This window comes from Pelodiscus sinensis, chromosome 4 (genome assembly GCF_052426305.1).
Source record: "Pelodiscus sinensis isolate ZL-2025 chromosome 4, ASM5242630v1, whole genome shotgun sequence".
Lineage (NCBI taxonomy): Eukaryota > Metazoa > Chordata > Testudines > Trionychidae > Pelodiscus > Pelodiscus sinensis.
In genome coordinates, this window is record NC_143055.1 from 129139255 (window position 1) to 129164671 (window position 25417).

The 25417-nt window shown below is 42.8% G+C and overlaps 1 protein-coding gene across 8 annotated transcripts in view; it reads left to right on the top strand.

Moving 5' to 3' along the window:
* SLC4A4 (solute carrier family 4 member 4) overlaps nucleotides 1-25417 on the top strand; it is a 237704-nt gene that overhangs the window by 87229 nt on the left and 125058 nt on the right. For all 8 annotated transcript variants that reach the window (XM_089778143.1, XM_089778146.1, XM_089778147.1 and 5 more), the window contains 2 exons: nucleotides 15680-15815; nucleotides 23710-23870. In XM_089778143.1, coding sequence (XP_089634269.1) covers nucleotides 15680-15815; nucleotides 23710-23870 — 297 coding nt within the window. The remainder of the gene's footprint in view (nucleotides 1-15679; nucleotides 15816-23709; nucleotides 23871-25417) is intronic.

The window sequence follows — 25417 nt, forward strand, 5'->3', positions numbered from 1 at the left end:
AGAGGAGTTGAGTAGTGATGTCTAGAACTGAACACATGAGAGGGCCCAGAAGGAAAGCACCATGCTGCCCATCAGGAGCAAACAGGACCGAAACCGTCTTTGTATGTCCAGACCAAGTGGACTTTTCTTTGGTGGTGGTTTCTGAACTTGGATTGCACAATGAGATTCAAAATGAAGGCTGCAAGACCTACTTGGGGGGGAAAAAAAAAATCTTGAAAGCCCTTCTCTCTCTGGCAGCGCACAGGAAGTCAGAACAGACAGATGGTAAATTGCCAGCTGCTTCTGTCCCAAGCTAGAATAGCAGTGGGACTATGGCCGAGTGGAATCCACTTTCCCCAGTGAGCTCTCTGAATGATGGCTGTGCAGCGAAAAAAGAGTGAATTTCACCCTAAATGCTTAAACAGGCCTGTGCAAAGTACTAGAAGCGGTGGATGTAGTAAAAGATGGGTAAAGTACATTTTAAAGTAATGACGTTTTAACTGTACACAACAAAAGCGCTTTTTTACCCCCTATGACTCTACTCTTTTGCATTCAGTAGACATTAATTCTCTCCCCTTCCTGCCTTGTATGTTTGAGACTAGGTTCTAGCTGTTTGTTGTACAAAACCCTGTTTTTGCATCTGTGCAAAGGTTTCAAAAGGCATTTTCTCTTCTACACTCTCAGAAGTAGTTTTATTTATTTGTTTATTTTGGTAGAGGGATGGACAGACTGGAGTAAGTGCTATTTAGAATTCAGCCTTGATGGCTGATAGGGTATGGTGGGTGGTATTCCTCAGTGCAGAGTCTAGTAAAGTTGGGACATTGACTTTTTCTTTCTTCTCTTTTAGAGGTAGAGGACAGACTGGGTAGGAAGTGTGTAGCAGCTTATACACTTGCTGCCTATTTGATGTATAGGTCAATACATCAAACAGTTGACAAAGGGCCATCAAACAGTTGACAAAGGATTGAATTTCTTTAGGACCTGATCCAAAGCTGTTTGAAGTCAATGGGACTCTTACAAGGGACTTAAAAAGCCAATTAAAGTTTCTGAAGATCAGGAAAAAAAATAAAACCCCAAATAAAACCAAACATCTTTGGAATAAGTTAAACTCACCAGTTTGCAGAAACTTTCCTGGACAGTTCCTTGATTCAAGTAATGACCCATTGGAAAAAGTCCATCTTGATCCTTCTCACTTGTCTCTATTCCTAATACTATATTTTGTCTGATGTACCCTTTAAAAATACCTGTTTTTCTTCTTGACATCACTTTCCTCCTTCTTTGTCAAATATACAGGGTAACTTCCCTTTTCTTCTCTCTTTTCCTTACACCCTCAAACCCACGTACGCTGGTCTGTCTTTACCTTGCTCACACACAAATGCACATGTACTTTCTTTAAGTAATTTAAGTAAATAAATAAGTCTTCGGATGTCCTTCCTCTGAGAGCTTATAAATAAAGGAATAAAGCAAAGGTCATGATCTAGTAAGCTTTTCCCACTCACTTATTATGACCTGCCTGCATTCGGCCCAAGCAAAGGGTTGATCATAAGGTCCGTTCTTATGCCAAGACCAACCCTCCTGCATTTCAGTAATTACAAATAGCTGTTCCATGCAGTCCGAACTACTATTAAAAAAAGACCTCACAGTCATCCCCCCTACTGCTGTCTAATAATTAACAAACTCTTTAATGCACGACAAAAAAGACCAATTAAACCTAAAACCTTTAGAAAACTGCATGTAAATTACTTGTAATATGTTTCCATAAACATTAAACATTGGGCAATTACATACAGCGATAATTGCTAAAGTTTCATTAAATAACTCAAAGGAAAAGCTTCTTTAAATAGTGCTTTAATTATCAGAACCCCACTAATGGTTTTGTTTTTAATCACAGCAACCCTGACCTATATGAGTTTAAACAGGCTAAGGCAGCTCAAATGCATTGTATTTTTAATAATGGAATAAAAATAAAGGTGCTTCAACTTTGTGCACTTTAAATCTTAATGAGGTTGCTCAGAGCACATGAAACCTTGTGAAAGCAATATTAGGAATTAAAAACGATAAAGAAATTAGACAAAAATATTGTTTGGGCTTCATTTGTAGGTAAGTGGGTGATATCTAGGGATCCAATGTGCTGACTTGATTGGATACCTGCTTGTGTAGTTTGAGTTGTTACTTTTAGCTTTTGAAGTATACGGAATGTTCCAGAGCTTGATATTGAGTATTGGACGAGGTCTCCTGTGGATGAATAGTATACAGTTGGGGAAACTTGCTGTTTGGTTATAAATTTGTTCCAGTCCCTCCATCCCAATCTCTGGATTTTATTACTTGAAAATGTGAGTCTGGCATCAAGCTCTGTGAGGAAGCTTGAAGCCAGTTTAGCCTCTTTGCAAAATCCTTCTTCTCCTTAATTTCCCCCTTTACATCTGGTGGCTAAGCAGACCCACCGATTCTTCCACTCCCAAGGGCTTCTTTCTGCCAATGTACTTAAACAGTTTCTTGTCATTTTTGTTAAGAGGGAATTTGAAAAGCAAAACAAAGACTTTAACTGTCTTACTTTCCATCTTACTTGCACTTACTATAGCTTAGCTTGGACTGGATTTCCATTTGCTGAAGGATATCTGTATGGCTCAAATTACATCTTGAATTTTACCATTTACCTTATTTTCTGGCTTCCACACTGTTTCAGGGAATGTATGCTTTTTCTGACTCATTTATGGACGCTAAGATAGACCTTTGTGCTGAGTTTATGGATATAAATGTTTTCATTTTTGGTTTTAGGGCCTTCTGACTAAGCTTTTTTTCATTTTCTGGAAATATTCCTTTCTGAAGTTTAACAATTGATATTGCTGATTTTTGGCAATATACTTCCCCTGCAGATATTGAACTTAATTATCATGTAGTCCCTTATTAATGTCTAGTCCACGCTTAGTTTTACTGCTACAATGTGTTTGTTAGAGATATGATGTTTAGTTTGTTTTTACTGGCATAGTTATTACTCTGGTAAAAGTCCTCACTCGTGTGGACACAGTGCCTTACACTGGCCTAGCTTGTTTCCATTTCCTGAACTGGAATAAGCTAAACTGATATAAACACTTCTGTATAGTTACACTAATATAACTCTATCCACATTCGGATTCTGTGCCCTTAAGCTATAGGCGTTCAAACTGCAAAAGTTTCTAGTGTGGAGGAACCCTCAGTGAACTATAGTTACTTACTGAATCAGTTCCTGTGCTATTCTGAGATAAGCCTGAAGTAACTCTTACATGCAGTAGAAGCACAGGTTAAAAACAAAGTCTGGTGTGCTCACATTCATGCAAGGGAGAGTGAACATTTTGAATGATCAGATGTTATAGGTTCACATTTCATTGGCAAAGCTTTTTTCCATTTCAGTGATGTCTTCCTTTTTATCTCATCTCTTCTTCCTTTCTCAAAAGTGCAATTTTTTTTTTTTTGGAACATTTTTTTTGGTGCTGACATTTGCATTGATGCCTGCTGTGTGGTAGCCTGCCAATGTATCTCCTTGATTCTCACTAACGAGTTCTGCAAGATCAGGCATCAGTTGGATAGGGTCAAAATCAAAATATATTACGCCCTTGCTTTGTGTATGCCAGCAGCTGTTGTGCAGATGGTTGAGTTCGCAATGGCAGAGGTATATGGTAACTTGGGTGGTGTTTATGGGAGACACAGTGTCAATTTCATACAGTTTAGATTCCGCTTCAGAGTTAGCAGTACATCGGGAGGCGCATAATCCCCTCAGCTGAACTCTTCAACAAACCTGCACGCATGCTTTTTCCAGCTTACTCAAGTGCTTTGGCAGTTCAGTGGGTGACATAATAGATGAGAGGAAAAGACTCTGGAGCGGAGAACAAAGGACGGAGGCGGAATCTTGAACTTCACTTGCTGTTGCATCGGGAAACCAGTGAAGAGCTGAAGCTGCAGAAATGTCACCCTGCTTCTGAGAACAAGTTTAAATCCTGTGTTTCTTTCTTGAAAGCCACTTGGAAGGGGCGCACTGCGGGCTGTGCCGAGCTGCTTAGAGAAACGGTTATGGTTATTAATTTTTGAAACCACCGAAGCAGGAAGCAAAGCACTTAATAGTGTCAATGTCTCAGTAGGCGCTGCTGTTTTAGTGCACTACCAAGGCAAGATTTTGTTTTTAATTTGTTTTGACAGAGAGAAGGAAAAATTCCCTCAATAAGACTTAGCCACCAGCAGCCTCAATTGCCGTCAATGATACTTGTGTTACTGTGGCCAGTCAGTCTCTGGCAAACAGCTTAATACTGGAAATAGTCGGTATAGGCTAGGGGTGTAATAGTGTAGTCGATTAACTGAGTAACGGTTAAGCAAAGCTTATAGGTTAATGCTATAGTCTATACGCATTATTCCCTCCCTCCCCCCCCACCAGTAAATTTTTTAGCAGGCTTGCCAGCAGCCCGGCTCAGTCCTGGCTCACGCTGGGTCTGGGACCTACCCCCGCTGCGACTCTGCATTTAAAGTGTATTAGGAGCCAGTGGGCACACACAGCACGGCTCAGTTCTGTCTCACGTTGGGTTCGCAGAGCTCAGCCCTCGCCCGCCCCCCGGACAGGGGCTGCTGCCGCCACCTTGCATTAGTCTGTGAGGGGAGCTGGTTTTTAAACTGGCTCTCCTTACAGATCACGAGGGCTGCTGCCACCCTGCGTTGCTGCCTCTGATACCAGAGGCAGCACCACAGAGTGGCGGGGGCTCCTCAGGAGTGGGGCTGGCAACCCTGAGGACTATAGAATAGTCAAGTAATCGGTAAGAATTCATGAGGTTAATCGACTGTTAAATTAATCGATATTTAACATCCCTAGTATGTGCATCTATAAAGATTTTAAATAAGGAATGAATGCAATGCAGTGGAGTGCTGCCAGGTACAGATCCAAATAAGCATCTTTGCCCCATAGTCATGGTAAGCAATTATGTGGACAAATAAGTTAACCCCTTAAATTAACTTTGGGACTGCAACCACCACCATTGTGGGGCAAGTCCTGCAGTCCTTACTGTAGCAAAATTCTCTGTGATTTTTGGGTTGGGAGATATGTCTGTGTCAGAATTCAAGGATTTGGCCGCGTAGCTCTCTTGAGAAGTGGTACTTAACCTTCAGCAACCAAAGAGGCTGTTTGTCACTGACTGAGGCTGCAGAGTGGTACAAAAGAACAAAGGCAAAGATTTACCAAGGGTATTAGTCTGACTCCTGTTAACAGCCAGTGAGTTTTGGGCACCTAACCCACTTTTTCTTCTTTGCAGATCCTGGAACTAAATCTCTTTAAACTACACAATTCACATACATCGACATCATCCTTCCTAACAATTTGTAATTGCTACACGCTTCTCTATGCCTCTGGGTTTTCTTTTCCTTCCAGGGTAACTCTTAACATGGCATCATGCTGTACTTTATTCAAACCATGCAAAATTATTCAGTGCCAAGGCCATTGTTGACTATTACAGCTCTAAATAATTTTACATTCATTGTGGAAGAGGAAATCACAGTAAATATATTGAAGAATTGTTCGTTGCCCCTACACTTAGATTTGAAATGCAATTCACCTCTGTGTAGCTTTTCTTGGGTGGCTTTTCTATTGTTCTTCCATGTTTCTGTTTCCTGGAGTCTAGCCTGATCTGCTGATATTGGGCACCTTGTGCATCATTTACACCTGTGCAACGCAGGTGCAAAATGAAACCACTCCCACTGTGATAGTACAAAATGAGCATTGAAGACCTATAGATGTATCTTGTGCAAGGCAATGGAGAATCAGGTCCATTGTGTTGATTCCTATACTCTCTGTCTCATGCTCTCACGTATATGAATTTGGATTGTTGAGTTTCCTCAGAGTTCCAGCTAGTGAGATGATGAAGGCATCTCTTTGCTGGGTGTTAAATTCCATCAGATCAGAATTTCAAAACCTGCAGGGACCTTCGCAGATCACACATAGTGATGCTGTCAAACACAAGTAAGGCTCTTGGAACCATTATAAATGATCGACACTCTCCTCTCCCAAGATGCCTGATGCTGGTGAGGCTTTTGCAACATTTAAACAATTAAAATGAAGGGCGGGGGGAGGCGAGCAAAAGCAAGACCATTAGTTGGCTGTGACAGTCCTTTGTTGTGATGGAGAGTGGCTCAGTTTAAGCAGGAGATGTTGCGTAAAACATCATGCAGCTAAGACTCAGCATATATGAAAGATGTAGAAACAAAACTTAAACATTTCCATGTGCCTACAATTGGTCCAACAGTAGCAATTGGTTCAAAGACTTCCTATGTGCTGAAGTGGTCAGAGCTTATGTGGAGACTGATTGAACAGGACAAATAGACAGTGATGAAACTGAATTTATAGTGAGATTCTCTGAGGAGTTTAATAGGCATAAAATTGTCTACTGCAGCCAGAGGGTTGGAGTTGGGGGTGTGAGTGGGAGGAGGGAAAAGAACCATTTCTCATTATCCGATGATAAAATTTTATATTCAGAGGAAAAACCTGAAGTTATTTCAGTCCCATTTTAAATGGATCACTGTGTTCTCTGACACATTTCTAACAAAGAGATGCCTTTGTTAAACATGTCTTAGATGTGAGCTGGGTTTCAGCATGGTAAAAAAGTCTAAAGCCAGTTTCTGAAATCAGTGGGCCTGTTTGCAGAGCTGGTGGTAAGCGGTGTTTGTGTGGGTATTGGAATTCCTGGTGATGTTTTTTTGAGCTTTGTTGTCCAGGCAGCCATCTTTCTAAAAGTTATTTTGTTTGAGACCGTAGCAATATTAAAGTCCTTTGAGTGGGACGAGCAATAAAATTAATTTTAAAAGGGAAAATATTATTTAAATATTAGCTTATTATTAAAATGGATTGTAAACTGGCTTATTGCTCAATTTCAAGGACTCCAGAATTTGTTAAAGTTGTAGCTTGACATCACTTTCAATGGCATGACTACTTTCAAAATTCGCAGAAGACTGTCCATTTTCTCCACTGAGGCCCAGCGTACCTGACCTTGTAGGTCAAATGGATTTATGTCATGCATCTCTGCTTTGTAATAATATATACAGTCTATACAACAAAGTATGTGTTGGCTGCTTGTCTTGAACTCCAAAACTAGAAATGTCACAGGCATATTTAAAGGCATCTCTTGTCTTTCACATGCATAAGATGAAACTTGATGATGCCGGGGAAAAAAATAGATAGGAGAAGGGAAATTTCCCAGCTGAATAGCAATTTGGAGAGTGGTAATTGCAGATTAGCATCTAAGAACAACATACTCAAATCCATAACCACATGCTGGGATGAAATGCCTGATTTGCACCATTGAAATCAGTGGGAGTGAAGCCATTGACTTCAGTGGGCACAAGATCAAGCCCATAATATATTAAATATTCACTCGGTGCAGCTTGATAATCATGTGCCTGCGGGAGGCTATTAATAATGCATCCCTTTTGAAGCTGTGTGCAGCTGCCTCTGCACACAACATGATTTGATGGTATTTTTATTGTCTGCTGATAGACAGAAATTTCTAACTTTGACTAGGATCTCTATGGAATAGCTCTGTGGTGAAGATGTTTAGGGTTACTGTTTCCAAGAGCCTTATCCAATTGTGAAAAGAATCCATTTGGATCACGGATATTTGTGGTCTGCATTCTACGTGGGAGCCCATCTCCTCTTACTATGTCTTCCTGTCCTGGCCAAACCGGAGGTGGTCAGAGAATGGGTGAAGAACTGGTCTCCAGGAGAAGTTGTCTTGTGCCTCTGATTGTGTCTGCCCCTTTTTGACATCATGCTAGTAGCAGCACCGAGGAAGGGGCATAGTTTGCACAGTTAGGTGCTGTTGTGTAATGGACAGCTATTTGTGTGGTGGGAGTGCTAGTGAACAGGAAGCATGGACCGTGCTGATCCCAGTGCATTAGCAGGTCTAGGAGAGACTGAAAGGATTCTCTAGAAGTCCAGAATCTTAGCTCCCTCATCCTTTCAAACTCAGGCTGTGAGAAGCAATATCATCTCTCAGTGATCAGAACAGGAAAGTACAAGCTTGCGACTGTAAAGGCACTGGCTAGACCACATCCGCGGGCTGGAAATGGAGGGTCTCTGGGTGAAACAACAGAGATGCCTATTAGGGATGTGAAAGTGTAAGCATGAACACAGTGAATGTATAACCATGTTCTCCTCAGTTAACTTTCACTGTTACACACAGGCTCCTAATATGTGCAGGGAGCAGACTTGAAAGCTACCTCCTCGCATGTGCCTCCTCTCAGGGAGCCGCGGGCTGCTGGGGAGCCGCCTGTTCCCCTGTGCTGCTGTCTCTGTGTTGGAGGCAGCAGCGTTGGAAGGGGAGGGGAGCTGGGAGGAACTGGTATGCGCAGGGAGCCAACTTAAAAGCCAGCTTCCCGTGAGCACTGGCTCCTGTCTAACTCTGAAATTTTCAACGGTTACTTAAATGCATTTTAACATCCCTAGTGCCAATTCAGTTGGTGCTGCTAACTGTGTAGGGGTTGGCAGTATGATTTCATGTGTGGGTGGAAAAAAGCCCTAACCTTCCTGAAAACTGCCCCGTTTACTGCTCATTAATAGTAGCCATAGCATTAGCTCTTCATCCCTTGCTTCAACAGAGACCCTCAGTGGAAACTCAGAACCAATTCTGCATGGAAAAATGGGAGTGCAAATCTGTGCTATTTTAACACACACACTTGGAAACACACATTTTTGAGGCCAGCCATGCTTGGTGCATGTATGCTCACTGTGGAATGGAGGAGTTCACCAGATCTTTCTGTCGTTTTTGGAATCCTTGATGAGTACTTTATATGAGGCCACCTTTTTTGCAGAAATGCAGTTTACCCTGGGTCCTCAGTGGTTGGGTCTACCGGAAGTATCTCTAATGAGAGCGACAATGAAAATATCATAGACCTAAATAACCACAGAGCAAAAATCTTTTATGGGGGCAGTTGTTAAATTGTTTCTGGTATCAGGTAAAACTATTGTGGGACTTGGAGAGGACAGTAATTTAGAATCACTGTCTTTGGTTATTGTATTTTTCCTTTGGCAAGGAGCTGAACTGAACACGTCCAAAAAGATCACAAACTTAAATGCTGTGCTAGCTTCTGAGCAAAAGCTGTCTGCAATGTATTAAATTCACTGTTGCTTTGGGGGGCGGGACCCCTTTAAAAACATGTCAGTGACTTTCCTCAGTCTCCAGTGATTGTGCTGTTCTAGTACAAACCAGAAGATCTGGGACCTACTCCAGTCTGCAAACACTAACCAGAACTCTGAGTCTAGACAGATTCTTTCTGTCTCGAACATTTTTGTCAGTACAGATTCTGCAGGTGAAATGATGTCCCTTTTCTCTATAGAATGGGGTTGCAGTGGTGAAAATGAGGACAGACCCTGATTCTGCAATTGGAATGTAGTTAATTGTTCTTTTTCATGCTCTGTGAGCCCCGGCAGTGTAGTAAGCAGTAAGTTGCTTTTATTGCTGGAGTCAGCCGCCATGAGACTGAATACATAGGAAAAAGCAGATTGGTAGATTTAAGAAATTGCCATTTTTACACAATGACAGGAGAGCATAAGCCCTTCAGTGACGAGGCAGGTGCTGGCCCTGCCCTTCTAGCCTTGTAAATCATGTCTGATAGGGAGAGAGCCTTAAAAAGGGTGGAAATTGTGATGGTCTGGGTAAGGGAACAAAGCAAAGTGATGTAACTGCCCTAAGCAGGAGACTCCTGAAGCATCTCCTGGAGCTACAGAGGGAACAACCTTCACCCCCCAGTCCTGCGGGGAGTACAGTGAACTCTTAGAAAAAGACAGTAAGGAGTCTTGTCAGGCTTGGGGCCTCTGGTAAAAAGTAAGGAACTGGGGACTATGCTGGAGCCACTGGGTAAAGTCAGGTTCTCCCACCATCTGGGAGGAAAACCTGAGGAGACTCCTTGACATGAAGACTCCCTTATCAGAGCAGAGTCGCACCTGAATACAAATAATCTCCCCAGCTTTCCAGAGAAGAAGCTTTAAACCCCTAAGACTGTGAATACCTTAATTACTGTTGAATTGATGGTTGCTGCTGGGAGGAAAGCATCCGTAATCTGCCCCCAAAGGAGCAGGTAATTTCAGGGTAACTTGAGGTATCTTGGTGCCTCTATGTATTTGTGTGGCTTGGGAGGAGAGCTACACGCACATGGGCAGGAATAGTGATGGAAGCGCCTAATGACAGTCGACAATTGCCGCAGTTACATTGATGTCGTAAATTTAGCTGCTGCTAATATGAAGTGGTGGTGCTAGAATGTGCCTCTGTATATCTGAGCTCCTGGAGCTTTCTTTGTGTTGATGGAAATTGATTTTGCCTTTGGGAACCGGAGGGTATAAATTGTCCTCCTAATTGGCCTTCGCTGAACTAGGAGAAACTGCTGATGTGTTCGCTCTCTTTAGCAAGTGATTTATTTTATAAGCCACATCCAGATGCTGGGGAGAGAGGGGTAAGGAGGATTTTAAAAAAAGTGACTTGAATGACACATGCCTGTTTTAAAAATGTTGCAATGCAACAATTTTTTTAACCTTCTGCAATTAATACTTTAATTCCTTGGATGTGGAGGGAAAAATCTATTCATCAGATTATGGATTAATGTTTTCTCAAATGCTTGCGTCTGTCCATGGTCCGGTTATTTTATGGATGAGACTCCAATAATCCCCTCCCCTTCTCCCTCTCCCCTCCTCATCCTGAGCCACAGTTTCTGAAAACTACTGGCTATTTGTCTGGTTAATGGTGCTGGTTTCAGCAGCTTCTAAATTGGATGGACAAGGCAGAACCAAAGACAAAGGGAAAGGATTTAAAAGCACGGATGAGGGTGGCATTCAAAGGTCACACGGTAGGAGGGCTTCAGAGTTCAGTGTGGAGGTTAATTGCACTTGGGTATGCCGCCTGATATTGGGCTGTCCAGGGTATACTGAGCACATGCTATTTGCTCAACAGATTAAGATGAAAATATGTTCTGCTTGCTCAAGAGAGCACATAAACAACCCATAAATGGCCCATTAACCTACAAAACGGCACTAAAGAGCATGTGGTAGAGCAAGCCATGGGAGACCTGTGACCCAGCAAATTCCTTAATTGGATTGTGGACCTTATCATCCTTGCTAAATACAGCTAATTTGAAATGAGCAAAGACAAAAGAAAGAAAAGAAAAAAGAGCCAGAGACTTGGAAGGTCTAGTCTAAAGTGTAGCTATGGTGTTTTGAGGCTGGATTGAACTACAAATAGGTCAGAGAAATAGAATCACTAGAAGTGTTGTTGAGCAGCAGGACAGTGGTTAGAGGGTTTGGCTTTCATCCATGACGTGTGTGCTAGAAGACCAGTGCTCGTTATTGGGAGGGACTGCATCTCACATTCCTGCAGAGATCAACTAAAAGAGAAGCAACATCCCAAGACAGGGATGGGGGATAAAGCAGAAAGAAGAGAAACGATGTATTAACAGGGCCAGATTTGGAGCATACCCATTTACAGTGGCCCAAAATTTGGTCTATAACATAAAAATGTGTTATTGTCAATAAGCATATATAGCTGTCATGTTCAGCCAGAGTGTGAGGAAGGAACCCTTGTATGGTTAGCCAGGGTGGCTTTTGACAGGGCTACTCAACTTTGGAAGCTCTGGGGGCCACAATGATACTCATAGCACGTGCTGAGGTCCACAACTGAAGTGTGGTTGCATATACATGCAAAAATATATATGCAAATAGCTTCTTTCACACTGATGGGCATGAATACAAAGATTAAGGCAAGACAACACAACACACAGGCCCCATTTAAGTCAGTTCTGCTGATATAACATGCATTATTTACCTGATTTCCACCCATATGGCAGCACTTTTAATGAGCAGTGACAGTCCAGGAGTTTAACTACTAAAACACATATCAACCGAAGACTATTCTATTGACTACTTTTTTGTTTTGGCTCCCACCTGTGGACTGTGTGTTGAGCCCTGCGTAAGTTCTAACTGCACCGCGGGCTGCAAACCAATGGGCCGAAGGTTTGAGTAGCCCTGCGTTTGATTTGTCTAGAGCCTGTTGCCTTCCTGATGCACACAAATAATAGGGAAGTCCTAAAAGAGAAACAAGGCCTAAACCAAACTGCAGCCCACATGATGGACTATGTACTGATTCTCTAGGTCAGGACTGATGTGCTGTCAAGCTGTAGAAAAGAGGGAAGGGATTAGATGATGGTAAAAGGTAAAGAGACCATATGTCCCTGTTTTACTGGGACATTCCTTGTGTTTTTCACAAACTTTCTTCTGGGGTACCATTTTAGTCATTCAAAACATTTAAAAAAAAATAACTCAATGTTGCTATAGCAAATATAATTTGCACTGTGTTTACCAGGAAGAAATAGAATGGAACAAGTGCTTGTTGTGATACAGTGCTTGGTAAGGAAAGAGAAGTCCAACGAGTGTAGATCCCATGAGTGGTGGTGTTTTTCTCAGTAGGGAACATTTTTCAGAAGTGCCCAAGTCTGACTTTCAAAAGCGTTGAAAAGCTGATTGGCTTGGCTCCTAAATGCTAACTTTTGAAAATGGGACGTAGGCTAATAGGTCATTTAGGCCTGATCTCCACTGAGAAATTAGGCTGGTTTAACTGTATTGCTTAGGGGTGTGAAAAATCAACCCCCATGAGTGGCACAGTTAAACCAATCTAACCCCCCAATGCTGACAGTGAATGCTAGATTGACAGGAGAATTCTCAAGTGAATGTAGCTACCGCCTCTCAAAGTGGTAGAGATATCTGTTGACGGTAGAACCCTTGTCAATGGCCTTGATAGCATCTTCATTGAAGTTGAACCACTCTTGCATTTTAAGTGTAGACAAGCCCTAAGGTGTTACTCAAAGTAACTGTTAGTGTTCAGTGTTTCATGCTACAATCATTCAGGGGTCCACAATGTGATTTCCAGATATGCTTAAGGCCCCCTGACCTTACCAAAGGGCTGTGAAAAAAATTCCATTCTGAGACCTATTCCTATGGTGCTGTAATACTGGGAGTTGGCAGTAGTGTTGATAGTTCTCATTTAAAAACAAAAGTGAAGAGGGTTGCCAGATGGTTTAAGAAAAAATACCAAACTCCCCCCCCCTCCCCCCTGCATGAAAAATTCTGTTGGGGGGAAAAGGGGGGAGATCAAAGTTGTTAAGCAACAACAACAAAAAAGGTGCTGCTCCTTTAAATGGCCCCATGGTCCTCGCTCCCCCGCCCCCACAAGACACGGCAGGGGCAAATTGTCCGTGCCGGGCTTCCTGTGTTCCTCAGTCCCCCACCCCCGCCCCCACCAGACGCGGCAGGGGAAAATTGTCCCCACCGGGCTTCCGTCCGAGGGAAATACTAGACATTTCATATGTCCAGTATTTTCTGTTTGTTTGTTTTTTTAACCAGACGGGGGACCCAAATGATGGACACCTGGCAACCCTAAGTGAACTTTGTTTTGTTTTTGTTTTTTGCATACTATAAGTAATATCACTAGGGAAGTATCTTGGGGGGAGTAGGGGGGTTATTATAAAAATATGGCCACTTTAAAGCTGTAGCTGCAAATAAAAAAAAAAAAAGTGCATTTAGGTCTCCTTTTGCTTCATAATGTGTTGAAACTGTGACAGGTCTCTTCTTAGTTCAGGGGGAATTGTTCTTGCTTGTTTCTTTACATTAGAAGTTCAGATTCCATCTACTCTGGGAAACTCCTGGTAACAGAAGAACAGATCACATATTTCTATTGAAAGAGAAGGAAAGCTGCACTATGAACAAGGAGGGATTTTGTGTCGTTTACTGTTTGTTTAGGTGTGTTAACAAATCTACAAATCTTTGCCATGTAAATATCAGAAACAAACCCATCAATATAACAGTTACCTTTTGGTTAAAGAGACCTCCTACAGAAAAATAATTATCATGTCTGCCTTTTCAATAGGATGTTACCATATGACAGAAGGAGCCTCATTACAAAACCTGTAATATGTTGTGTCTAGTGATGTTAAATTGAGTGAAATCCAAATATACATGCATATATTCATCAGGCCAGAGATGTCTATCAAATGTTAACATTCCAAAAAATTGGACACATGTTGGTATTTTTCCAGGTGAATGTACTTTGAGCAAAGAATAATAGATAACCACTTATCCAAGTATCTGCCCGTCCTCTATTTTGTTGAGTACATAATTGATATGTTAATTTTTCCATAACCACAGCCTCCCATATTTTTGAAGGTGCAAGGATTTGCAGAATCCCTAGTGGAACTGCTGTAGGAAAGGATCAGACTTGACACTTCTGATGATTGAGGTTAAAAAGCAAAAAGCAGGGAAAAGCTCCCTCTCCCCCTTAAAAATAAGAACCAAAACCAACAACTGTCCTTTAGACGTTCTTTATCCACAAGAAAGAAGGAAAAAAGAGCACAGACCTGTTTTAAAGTCTACAGCAGGTTATACTTAAAGACCATTGAGGGTTTTGTGGTGGAGTAGGGTTAGGGAGCCTCGTTTGTGTCGGGGGCCACTGACCCACAGAAAAATGAGTCAGGCCGGGGGGAAGGGGGACACAAGTGAGAAACGGGGAAAAAAAAAAACCCCAACCCTCACTGACATGGCCCCTGACCGAGAAGTAGGAAAGACACTCCCCATATTTCTTTTACACACTAAAGCCTAGGGGGGCCCAGGCTAGTAGATATTGTGTGCTCCAGCCCCATGGGGTAGGGTGGAGGTGGGGCTGGAGCACCAGTGTGGGCTCCCCAATTCTCGGGGGGGGCCCTGAGCCTCAGGGTCTGGATGCAGGCAAGCAGAGAGTCACATCCAGCCCCCCGGGTCTTAGGTTCCCTAACCCTGTTGTAGAGGGTATGATTAGACCTGTAAAATACCTAGAGTGAAGCTTTAACTCCTTTTATCGTGAGGATAAGATAGCCACTTTTTTCCCTCTTGAACTGGTGAGAATTCCAGTTAATTTTTCCTTAGCTAACAGGTCAAAAGGAGTTCCACCAAACTTTCAATTATCCACTTCAGCACGAGGCCATATGGTGAAATGAGTTTTTTTTTTTCTCCTTCAATGGACAATATTTCACCTGGGGGTTGTTTTTTTCTAGTGCATTGATGCCTGACTAAATATATTCGGGCACAGTCTTCATGTAAAGACAAAGCCAACTTTTTTTGTTAAATATTCCTTTCGCTTGTAATGAGTCTAGGAGGGTTACAGATTGGCCTGTGAGCCAATGAAAAAGCCAGCTTCATCCAAAGGGAGGAGAGAACTGGCTGTGGGATGCTGCTGTTTTGCCTCTGCTATAGACCCCCAAAATAGTTTGGTTTAAACTGGTTTTATGTCGCATAAAAAAAAAAAGGGTTGGAAAACCTCAGCTGATCAGAGTACTAAAGGTCCTCGTCATGAACCGTAGAACATATTGGTTTTGAGCTTGGTAGTTCTCTTTTTACAAGGGGCTATGAATTGTTGAAACGCAGTTAGGGACTGTAGGAAGAGGCACGTTTTCCTGAACTTTACTCCCAGCTTGAAGTTTTCAGAAGTAAGTGGGAGGAGAGGGAAGAGAGGGAACTGTAGACTGCGAGAGAGAGAGAGAGAGAGAAAGAGAATTAAAATGTCAAATGAAAAAAGCAACCCGGAGAAAAATCTGAATGGCTTTGGGGAGAAAGGGAAGGAGAGGAGCCGAACGTCCCTGATCATCCTGCAGGCTGTTAACCGCAGTATTTTCACCTCTGCAGTCTCTCCAGCTGCTGAGCGGATCCGCTTCATTTTGGGTGAAGAAGATGACAGCCCTGCACCCCCTCAGCTCTTCACCGAACTGGACGAGCTGCTGGCAGTGGATGGACAGGAGATGGAGTGGAAGGAGACGGCCAGGTGAGGTGCTACTTCTCGGGAACTTTTATGGGCAAGTCAGAGAGAGTAACATGGTTCATGCATGAAGAGGTGGTTGTCCTCAAATTCGATGGGGTTCTTCCATGAGGGAGACCTTAGCAATTCCGTTCAGCGTCTGTTTACATCTTCTCTGAGAACAGAAGGAGATCTAGAGCACTGGCTTTATTTAAATGTATAGTTTATCCACCACCAGAAATGTACCTACTGCTTTGTAAACCAGTGACTTGTGCTGGCCAAAATTGCGTGCTTGAAGTTAAGCTTTTTAGGCCTCATGAAAGCTATTTTTTTGTTTTGGTGCCTAACTGTGAATTTGGGAGCCCAATTTCAGACACAAATTCAAAATCTTCATTTTTAGCCTTTGACCTGAGTAGCTAATCAGGACATCAATTTTAAATGAGCAAAAACACCCAACTGTTCTTTTTTCTAAAGCCAATTATTCCTTAGGGTATTTGCCAGAATAGATGGACCATTTTGATCTTTCTGGCTTTACTCTCTATTTTGCACTCTAGTATTAATTCAGAAGTTGCATGCTTTGTCTGACAGTCCATGCAAATTGACATTTGACCATTTTATGAACAGTGCACACAAATAAATAATATTGGAATGATGACAGATATCTGCAACTAATTTAGCTGGCGGAATCAGCTGTTTGTAATAGGATGCCCGAGATGCTAAACAGAAGCTAGGTTGAAATTTTTCTATACAGTTTGTGGTCTTGAAATTGCACTGTATGGGAAGCTGCATGAAGTGTTAGACCTGGGTATTTCGCTAGAGAGAGGAATTCGGAGTAAATATTTTCCAGGGCTTTTTCCTCCCCCTCCCCACCTCTTTTAAATATTAGCTTTTTAGTTTCCTTTATTATAGCTTTGCTAACCTCTCTCTCCACCTTCCAATCTTAAAGGCCTCTGACAGTGTTCTGGTTAGTCCCTGTTATTTGGTTACCTTAATTGTCCTTTACCTGTGATTTTAATGAGTCGCTCCACCTTGTCCCCTTATTTGCCTACTCATTTTTTTTGTAGGGCCTATTCAAAGACTCTTCAGCCTTCACACCTTTTAGATTCTTATTTCTTAGTCTTCCTCTTCTCTTTGGGTTACTTTCCCCCCCTTATTAGTTTAGTGCAGTATTTGCATTTTGTTGTGTGCATCACCTCTCTGCTTTCTATAGCTGATTGTTCTTTCCACTGACTGTATCACTTTACCCCTCTTAAAAGGTCTAAAGATTTAACAATTTGTCCATATTCACTTCTTGTATCTAAAATTTCTGTTCTGTGTTAAGAAGTGTCTGTGCTTTCTAGTGTGAAAACAAACTGGGGAGTTCTCTTAACTTCACACACATTACAGATCTTTTAGGCTGTGTTTTCATTTTAACTGTGATTATAAAGAGATAGGCAGGGAACACCTGATAAGGAAGCGTTGTGGTGAATTGGATTGGCCGGGTAGACAAAAGACCGTATTTTAAGTTGAAGGACTCCTTTTCAGAGTCAAAGGAAAATGTCTCAACTACATCTTATTTGAGTGATCGCGTGTACCTTCTTCTCTTGAGGGATATGTGTACCCCGCTGTCACTTAATTTCAAAGAAGTCTTGAGGTTGATATAACTTCAGAGGATGGGCTCTTCAGTTTGCCATATCAAGGCGCTGTATAATGAAGAGGTGTAGTTTTCCTTGCATAAGAGCATACAATATTTAGTGCCATGCTGCTTGGCTGGAACTGCTAGATAGGACCCTCCATATGCACATCTTCCTTTTAATGGTGACGTAGATAGCTTACATACCTAAACGGAAGGAATTTGGAGATACTGCAAAAATTTCCAGCTTGACAATCAGTTATTCAGGATGGGTTTTTATTTGGCTGCTGAATCTGTGGTATGTGAAGTTCTTGGTGTTCAATGTTTCTTTCATGCAGCTTAGTCTTGCAAAGCAAAATCTACCCCTAAGCTGCAGAGTAGCTGCTTCTGCAAGACGTACCTGATAGGATCAGCTGACTGTGCTCTAACCAGTAGGGATGCTGCCCAATTCACATCTCACCTCTGTTTACTGTCTGATATTAGCCCTCGAAAGAGGTTTGAGAATGGAATTGAAACAGTCTCCCCTCCAGAACATAACATTTGCATTCAAGAGTTACAGCAAATTGTGCTGCTCTCTCTTCAAGGCGTTACCTAGATTAAAAATAATTAGTAGAGGTCATCAAAAATTTTTAGCAGCTAGTGAAAAGATATGACTAAAAAGTACTTGTAGCGGAGTGTATGGTGTCCCTAGCTGTTTTAGCAAATGTTGGGTTCAGGTTCATTGGTGTTACCTCTATTGGGAGCACTAAGATAGATGGACAGCACCATACTGACTGTCATCCATCTCTACTTTGCGCATGATGTCTGGCTAATCCTGTACTAAAATGACAAGGGCAGTGGGATCCTGGGTGCCTAAGAGCTCCTAGCACTGTTCAGACTGGTGGAGCTCAGCCACTGATAACAGTAGAAGCTTTTTGACACACGTTGCAGAGCGTAGCATAGGTTCAAGTGGGACCATTCGAACTCACCAGAACGATGCCTAACAGCAAAAGCTGTGGCCATTAAAAGCTAAGAGTTGACTATTTGGGTCATTGGCCGTTTTTGTTCATTGGCTCTACATTGTAATGAACTTGGTGTCGGTGTGGTACTTCCAGGCAAATCTCTTCGTAGTTCAGCAGTAGTTTAAAGGACACATTGTAAATTGGCAGCAGAATGAACAGGCCTGAAGCCGAAACAGTAGCCTGAGGCTACCTCTTGAATTTCTGGATCCTCTCCACTACCCTGTGGAGCTAGCCCAATGTTCCAGTAATGCGGCTGTGATACTAAAGATTTGGGCCTCTGATCGTGCCACAAAGACATGAAATGGTTCTGTGGTCTTTGGAATTCTTTATGCTATGTTTTTTTTTTTTTCTGGTAAGCTACCTCAAGCAGAGCGTTAACTCCCTTCAGTGTGCTCCAAGTCTTGGGATAGGTTGCCCAAGAACTGTAGACCACAAGGATCATTGAAGAAAAAATGAGCCTCTTGAACCACTGTTTGCAGACGCTAACAACAATTTAATTCCTTGCTTGGCCAATTGACCAGTAGGTTAGTGACATTAAAACACGGTGGGTACTGAATAAGTTCCTTGGTTCTCGAACAAGTATTGGATTACAGGAGGCCCCCGACTTGCGGTGCAATTGGTTCCCGGGGAAGCGTCGCAAGTCGGGGGCATTGTAACTCAAACCCACAGTTACGATAGGTGCTGTGCACCATCATAAATGCGGGCCGAGGACATAAGTCGAGGGTTTTCAGCCCCTTCTGAACTTATAAAAATGGTTGTAAGTGCGGGGGGTCGGAACTCGGGCGGTTGCAAGTCAGGGGCCTCCTGTATAAGGAATTGGTTTTGGAAACATTTAAATGCATTAGCATCAGATTTGTCTAATATAGCAGCTGGCTGTTTGAGTCTGCACTGGCAGTGTCATTCTGAAATCTGAAGTGTGTAGTGTCACTGGGTGCCTGGGAGAGACTTTGAATGCTGTAGTTAACAAAGTCCCTGGTTTGAGAGGCCTAGGAAGCATAACTAAGGTTTTAAAAAGACTTACAGCTTTTATTCTGAACTAGTCAAAATGTCCCAAGCTTGCATTGTGGATGGTAGTTCCGTGGAGTGAAGCCAGGTGCGTAGAGGTCAGGAGCAGAACTGGACAGAGGTTGGGGGTGGAGGGAACTAGCAGCCTCTTGCCTTAATCGGTTTGTTGTGCTAGTTTTATAGGTGCTGTCTCTTCCAATACCCAGGAAATCCCACAATGCTGAATATACATCTCAGTAAATATTAACGGGTACACATATGCTATCATGCCCTTCACAAGAGCGGACCTAGAGCTATAACAAAGTGGGACCTGGATCACACATCCAGTTCCACCCACTGTGGTGTTGGGCTGTGAGCTCCCCTAGTCCCAAGGCTGTGAGGGGTGGGGCTGACAGTGGCCCCGGAGTTGGAGGAGCACTGCTCTCTGCCCTGGCCTTCAAGCCAGAGGATCTCTTCAAATCTGCTCTAACAAATCCCCGGCTATACTGAGCAAATGGCCTGGAGCTCCAGGGTTCGTCGTCACGAGGGTGCATGGCCGTACTTGCCTGCGTCTCCCCTTTTAAAGTCCTTTAGCTGTCCAAGAATGTTTCGTTTGCTCAACCACCTGCAAATGTGACTTTCTACCTTAGGCCACCTCTGTGAAACTAAGGTTATAGATGCAAAATGATTTGGACCTCTACAATGACTTCTAGCCTGCTGCTTGGAAGGTTTGCAAGATCAGCACCTTGGTTTATTTTTAGTAAAAGGAGGTTTTGGGTCCCAAACTGTGTCAGCTTCTTTTAATTAGGGATGTTAAAAAGTGGTTAATTAGGTACCTGGGTCACTGCTGAAAATTCTTAGCGGTTACAGGGTTACACGCTGTGGGCTCTGTAGTCTGACGCTTACACTGTAGAGCCCACAGCGCAGCTGGCTCCCCGAGAACCAGCTACACTATGGTCTCTGCAGTGGCGCGGGCTGGCAGCCAGCTCCCTGAGAACCAGTGTGTGCCGGGAGCCAGCTTTTAATCTGGCTCCCAGCCCCGCTCCCAGAGAACCGGCTGCGCTATGGTCTCTGCTGCAGTGTGGGGTGGCAGCCAGCTCCCTGAGAACCAGTGCGTGCCGGGAGCCAGTTTTTAATCTGGCTCCGAGGGAGCTGGCTGCCGGCTCTGATACAGAGCCCACAGCGCAGGGTGGTAGTAACTGGCTACCCAGGAGCAGGGCTGAGAGCCTGAGTGTAACCATTAAGCTCAGACTATTTGCTAACCGTTTAAACGGTTATACTGTTACCTCATTTAAGTGATTTCTTTGCGTGCGTCTTCACCTCTCAGGATGTTGTGTGAGAGACCTGAAAACAGAGAAGGTCCAAGATGGGTATCAAAGAAAAGGCATTGTCAGATTGAAGTGTCAAAAGAAGAGCAATTGGAATAGATTGCTCAACTAAATGTTTGGATTGTGAAACAGAATGTGCAGGAAAATCTATCTATTCAGTAGAGTTTTAGGAGTGTACTAATTATAGCAGTTAGCAGTTCAAACACTTATAAAAATAAGTTAAAGCTTTCTTTATCAAAGATAAATATTGCGGATTATATGGAGAAAAACAAATAAAAACCAAGCCCAAATCAAACAAGGAAAAGTGCTTTATTGTGAATTATACACCTTCAACAAAAATGTCAAGATCTTTTTAATATGCAGAATTTATGCTGGTGCAGGGTAAAATTCAGTAGCACTCCGTCCAGCTGGGATTTTTCTATGGCACTCAAAGGAGTTAAGTGTTCATATCTCTTTGAAAAGGAAAGGGATCTGGATTTCTTTTCATGGGAGATGAACGCCTAACTCAGGCTCCTGTGCGCAAACCCAATCTCCAAACTGACCAGTCCTCATGCAGTACTTTCAGACCAAGGTCACAACATTTCATTTGGGTAAACAAGTTTTTAAAAGGTCTCAAAATTGAATTACCCAACCGAGGAACACTAGTGTTTTATTTAGCAATTGTATGACCCTCAAATGTTTTTTGTCAGAATTAAATGTAATTTCAGTTGGGCAAATAATTTGTTTTAAGTTACCTGAATTTCCCTACGCTTGAATGTAGCGCTTTTGTTCTTGGAAATGCCCTAATATTAGAAAATGAAATGTTTATTTTCAAAATCTGTTAAAATAATATCCAGGAACGGCTTAAATTAAGCATATTTCTATTCTGAAAACTGACTATGTAAAATCTCTTTCCTCATGGTTCCCCGTGTGTATAGCTATATTTGCTTTTTTCAGAGAAAGAAATTTACTTCTTATGCATTTCTTTCTTTTGCTAGCACTGTAGTTTTAAAATATTTTCTTCCTCCTTACACCTTCTTGGAATTGTTTACTCCAAGTTCAGTCAGTGTCTCTTGTGCAAACCAATTGATTGCATTAGCAGTTAGACAGAGGTTATTGAGGGCAGAATTGGACTTGCAAAACTTTTGTTACCTGTCTTGTATGAAAAGAAAAGAACCCACATGGCTGTTGCCTGCATTAATCTTAGCTTCTGGTCACACTAGTTCTCTATGATTTGGTTATATTTAGGCACAGTGGTGAGAACTGAAGATATTTCAGTTTCTTTTGCTTTTGAAGGTTTAGGCCTGATGCTTTAATGTTGTTATGACATGGTTTTAGGTATGTAAATACCACTTTACATGCAGTGGTATTTAACCTTTGCTCTAATCTTCTACTAGAGAGATGAGCTTGCAGGTTTTTTTCAGAAAAATGTCATTGAATCATTAAACTACCAGATACAGAATGTGGAAAACTAAACTTTTGTTTTCCAGTTAAGAAAGGCTTCGTGGAAGCTGAACTCTTCCCCTCCTCCCCCCAAAAAAATTTGCTTTTGGCTTTTTCAGGCAAGCTAGTGAGATTTTTGACAGAGTACTGTCTTCTTTAAGCTTTTTAAAATTGACCATACACGATTGTCTTTCACATTAGGGATGAAAGGTTAACCTGCAGGGGCTGGAGTAGCTCTGCACCTGCTGCAGGCAGGGGACTGCTTCAGCTCCATGGGGCCAGTCATGGATGGGGCTGCTCTGGCTGTCTGGAGCAGCCCCTGTCCATGGTGGGCCCGGGTGCATTGCAGGCAGAAGCTGCTCCGCTCGTCCAGAGCAGTTCCTGCCTGTGATGGGAGAAGAGAGGTTGCTCCAGGCTCCGTGTCCCCCTTTCATCGTTTAACTGGTTAAATCTCACATTTAACGGGTTAACCAATTAAACAGGATTTTACATCCCTATTTCACACACTACAGGTTGGACCTCCCTGGGCTGGCACGCTCAGGATCTGAGCGTTCACAAACCAGGGAATTTCCTGGACCAGGGGACGTCAATGCTTCCTGCTGCTCCCAGCTCCAGTCCTGCCCCCCCTGCTGCTGACCTGACCATGGCCTCCTTGCAGCTAGCCCAGCTGGGGACTTCCCACCCTGCCGCTGTTTCCTCTGCTGCTGGACTCGCAGCAGGCCCTTCTCCCAGCCGCCAGGGCCCTCTGGCCAGCAACATCCATGCTCTTTCCTGGACCATGTGTGTTGTGAGATGAGGAAGTCCTGGATTTTGGTGGTGCAATGTGTATAGTGAGCAGTGATGTGCCAGAGAGACTATAAAGTGCAGGTTCTGTGTTTCTTGACCCAATGGACAGAATCCAAACCAGGAATGAAGAGACCTGGGTTCTAATCCCAATTCTGCCAACAGGGTTGCTTTGTCATCTCAGTCAAATCATTTCACCTGTTTGTGCCTCGGTTTCCCCTTTTGTCAAGTAGGGATGTGAAGCTTTCCTCCTTTGTAAAGTGTTTTGAAGGGATGAAAAGCACTATCGAAGAACTGGGTGGTATTTATTATTATTGTCTATTCCCTTCTTTTATGTTCAAAGTGTGACCAGAAATAAAAATGACACAAATAATCCATTTAGTAATTTCTCTTTCATGATACATTTCAGTCATTTTAGTTTTCTGTTTGTCTCCGCTCACCTAGCATCTTTAAAAGCTTTGGCCAAAGTTTCCAAACTTAGGTGTTTTCGGCATCTAAATTAAAGTGACTGCACTTCCAGAGATGATGTTGATAATCCCCCTCTGAAAATCAAGTCACTTTCATCTAGGTGGCCCACAGCGGGTGGCTAACTTAGAAATAGTTTGCCTGTTCAAATTCTGGGTGGCATCGGCCTAGTTGTTGGATTTTCTTTGTCTTAGTTTAGAGTGGTGTGTTCGTGACGTCCTGTATGTTTACCTGGCATCACGCTGTAACCATTTAGCTGCGCTGCCTCTTTCAGAAATGTCCGATGCAACGTTTTAACATGTTCTTGTGTCTTTGCCTTTCCATAGGTGGATAAAGTTTGAAGAGAAAGTGGAACAGGGCGGAGAGAGATGGAGCAAGCCTCACGTCGCTACTTTGTCCCTGCACAGCTTGTTTGAGCTGCGGACGTGTATAGAGAAAGGATCCATCCTGCTGGATTTGGAGGCCACCTCTCTCCCTCAGGTAGTGGGTAAGTAGGCATCCGTGGAAGTTCTTTCAATAGTATTCCCCCTCTCCTCTCCACTCCAATGCTCTGTTCCTCAGAGTCTCAGTCATGGCTGTCAGTGAAAGTGAAGGACTGAGCATGTGGCTGGCTTGTCCACAACCAAAAGCCAACCTATGTCCCAGGCTTTCTGAAGTATAGGTTGAACTTCTCTCATCCGGCACCCTGGGGACCAGACTGGTTTAAAATGAGAGTTTTCCAGACCACGGGAGGTCAGCATTTTCTAGCAGCATTACCTACACTTCCACTGCTTATTGGGATGTTAGAGGATGTTTAGGGGTAAATTAGAGCTAAAGAACAGCCCAGAACACTGAAAGCTCGGACTGGTGGCTGGAAACAAATTTTATGGGGCTGCGGGAAACTTGTCCACACCCATGAAAATTGGCTAACTAAAATCATTCTGGACGACAGATGTTTCCAGATAAGAGAGTTCTGAACAAGAGAGGTTCAACCTGTAGTTTGGGCTGGGTGGCTTAGGACATACAAAGTCTTTCACCCATAGCATACAGCCTGCTTGATTGGGTTGTAATTGAAAGCTGTTGTCATGTGATGCTTCTTCAGTAGCCTATGCAAAGTGATTGCAGTCCAGCTCTGAATGAACAGATACCCATGTCAGAGGAACTCACGTTTCTTGAATGCTTAGCCCTGGAACAACTCTAACCTGAAATCGGCATAGTATTTTTAGAAGCAAATCAAGTCTCTGAAAAAAGCACTGTGGAACGTAGTGTGATTATTACAAGTGAGCTCAATGGGAGCAGAGGTAAGCCAGCACTGGGTATTTCTGAAAGGCCCAACATGTAAGGTCTGACAGCAGGGAAGTGTTCATCCCGATTCATCCACAGAACTGACCCAACACGGGCAGCAGTGATGCAGGCTACCCCACATTGCTCCCCCCTCCCGGCGAGCTTCTAGGATAAGTCACTCTCCATCCTTATCCATTGCTCCATTCACAGGTAAGGTGGCCTGCAGAAGTGCTAGTTCATGGCAAATATAACCGGGGCTCGTCCTCAAAATAACATGAGACTGATTTTAAAAATGAGATTAAAAAAAAAAAAAATCTTGGGTTATTTTTATTTTCTTTCATGTTTTTGAGCTTGCAGGGTTCACACTTGCAAGATTTTCTCTGTGAGAAGTAGATTTTTAAAAAAAATGTGCTTAATGACAGGGCACTCGAGAGCTGAGGCTTAAAGGAAAACAGCAAACATCATGAGCAGGCAACAGTGCAATTTAGCCTTTGAGAATATTTACCACTCTACTAGTTTAAGGGGGAAATTACATAGACGTTTAATGAGAGAAACAGAATTCATTTTATAATAAATTGTCCTGTGAATAGGTATTCCTCTTTTTGCTTATTATTAATTCATGGTATAACAGAGAAATACAGTTTCCACTTCCAAGATGGTGTTCAAGAACATCACTAATACCAGCTATAAGAGCACAGCAATTACAGTCCATGTAAACTCTCACCATGGGCTTTTTGTTTTGTGTGGCATCAAAAGAATTCACAGATGGGA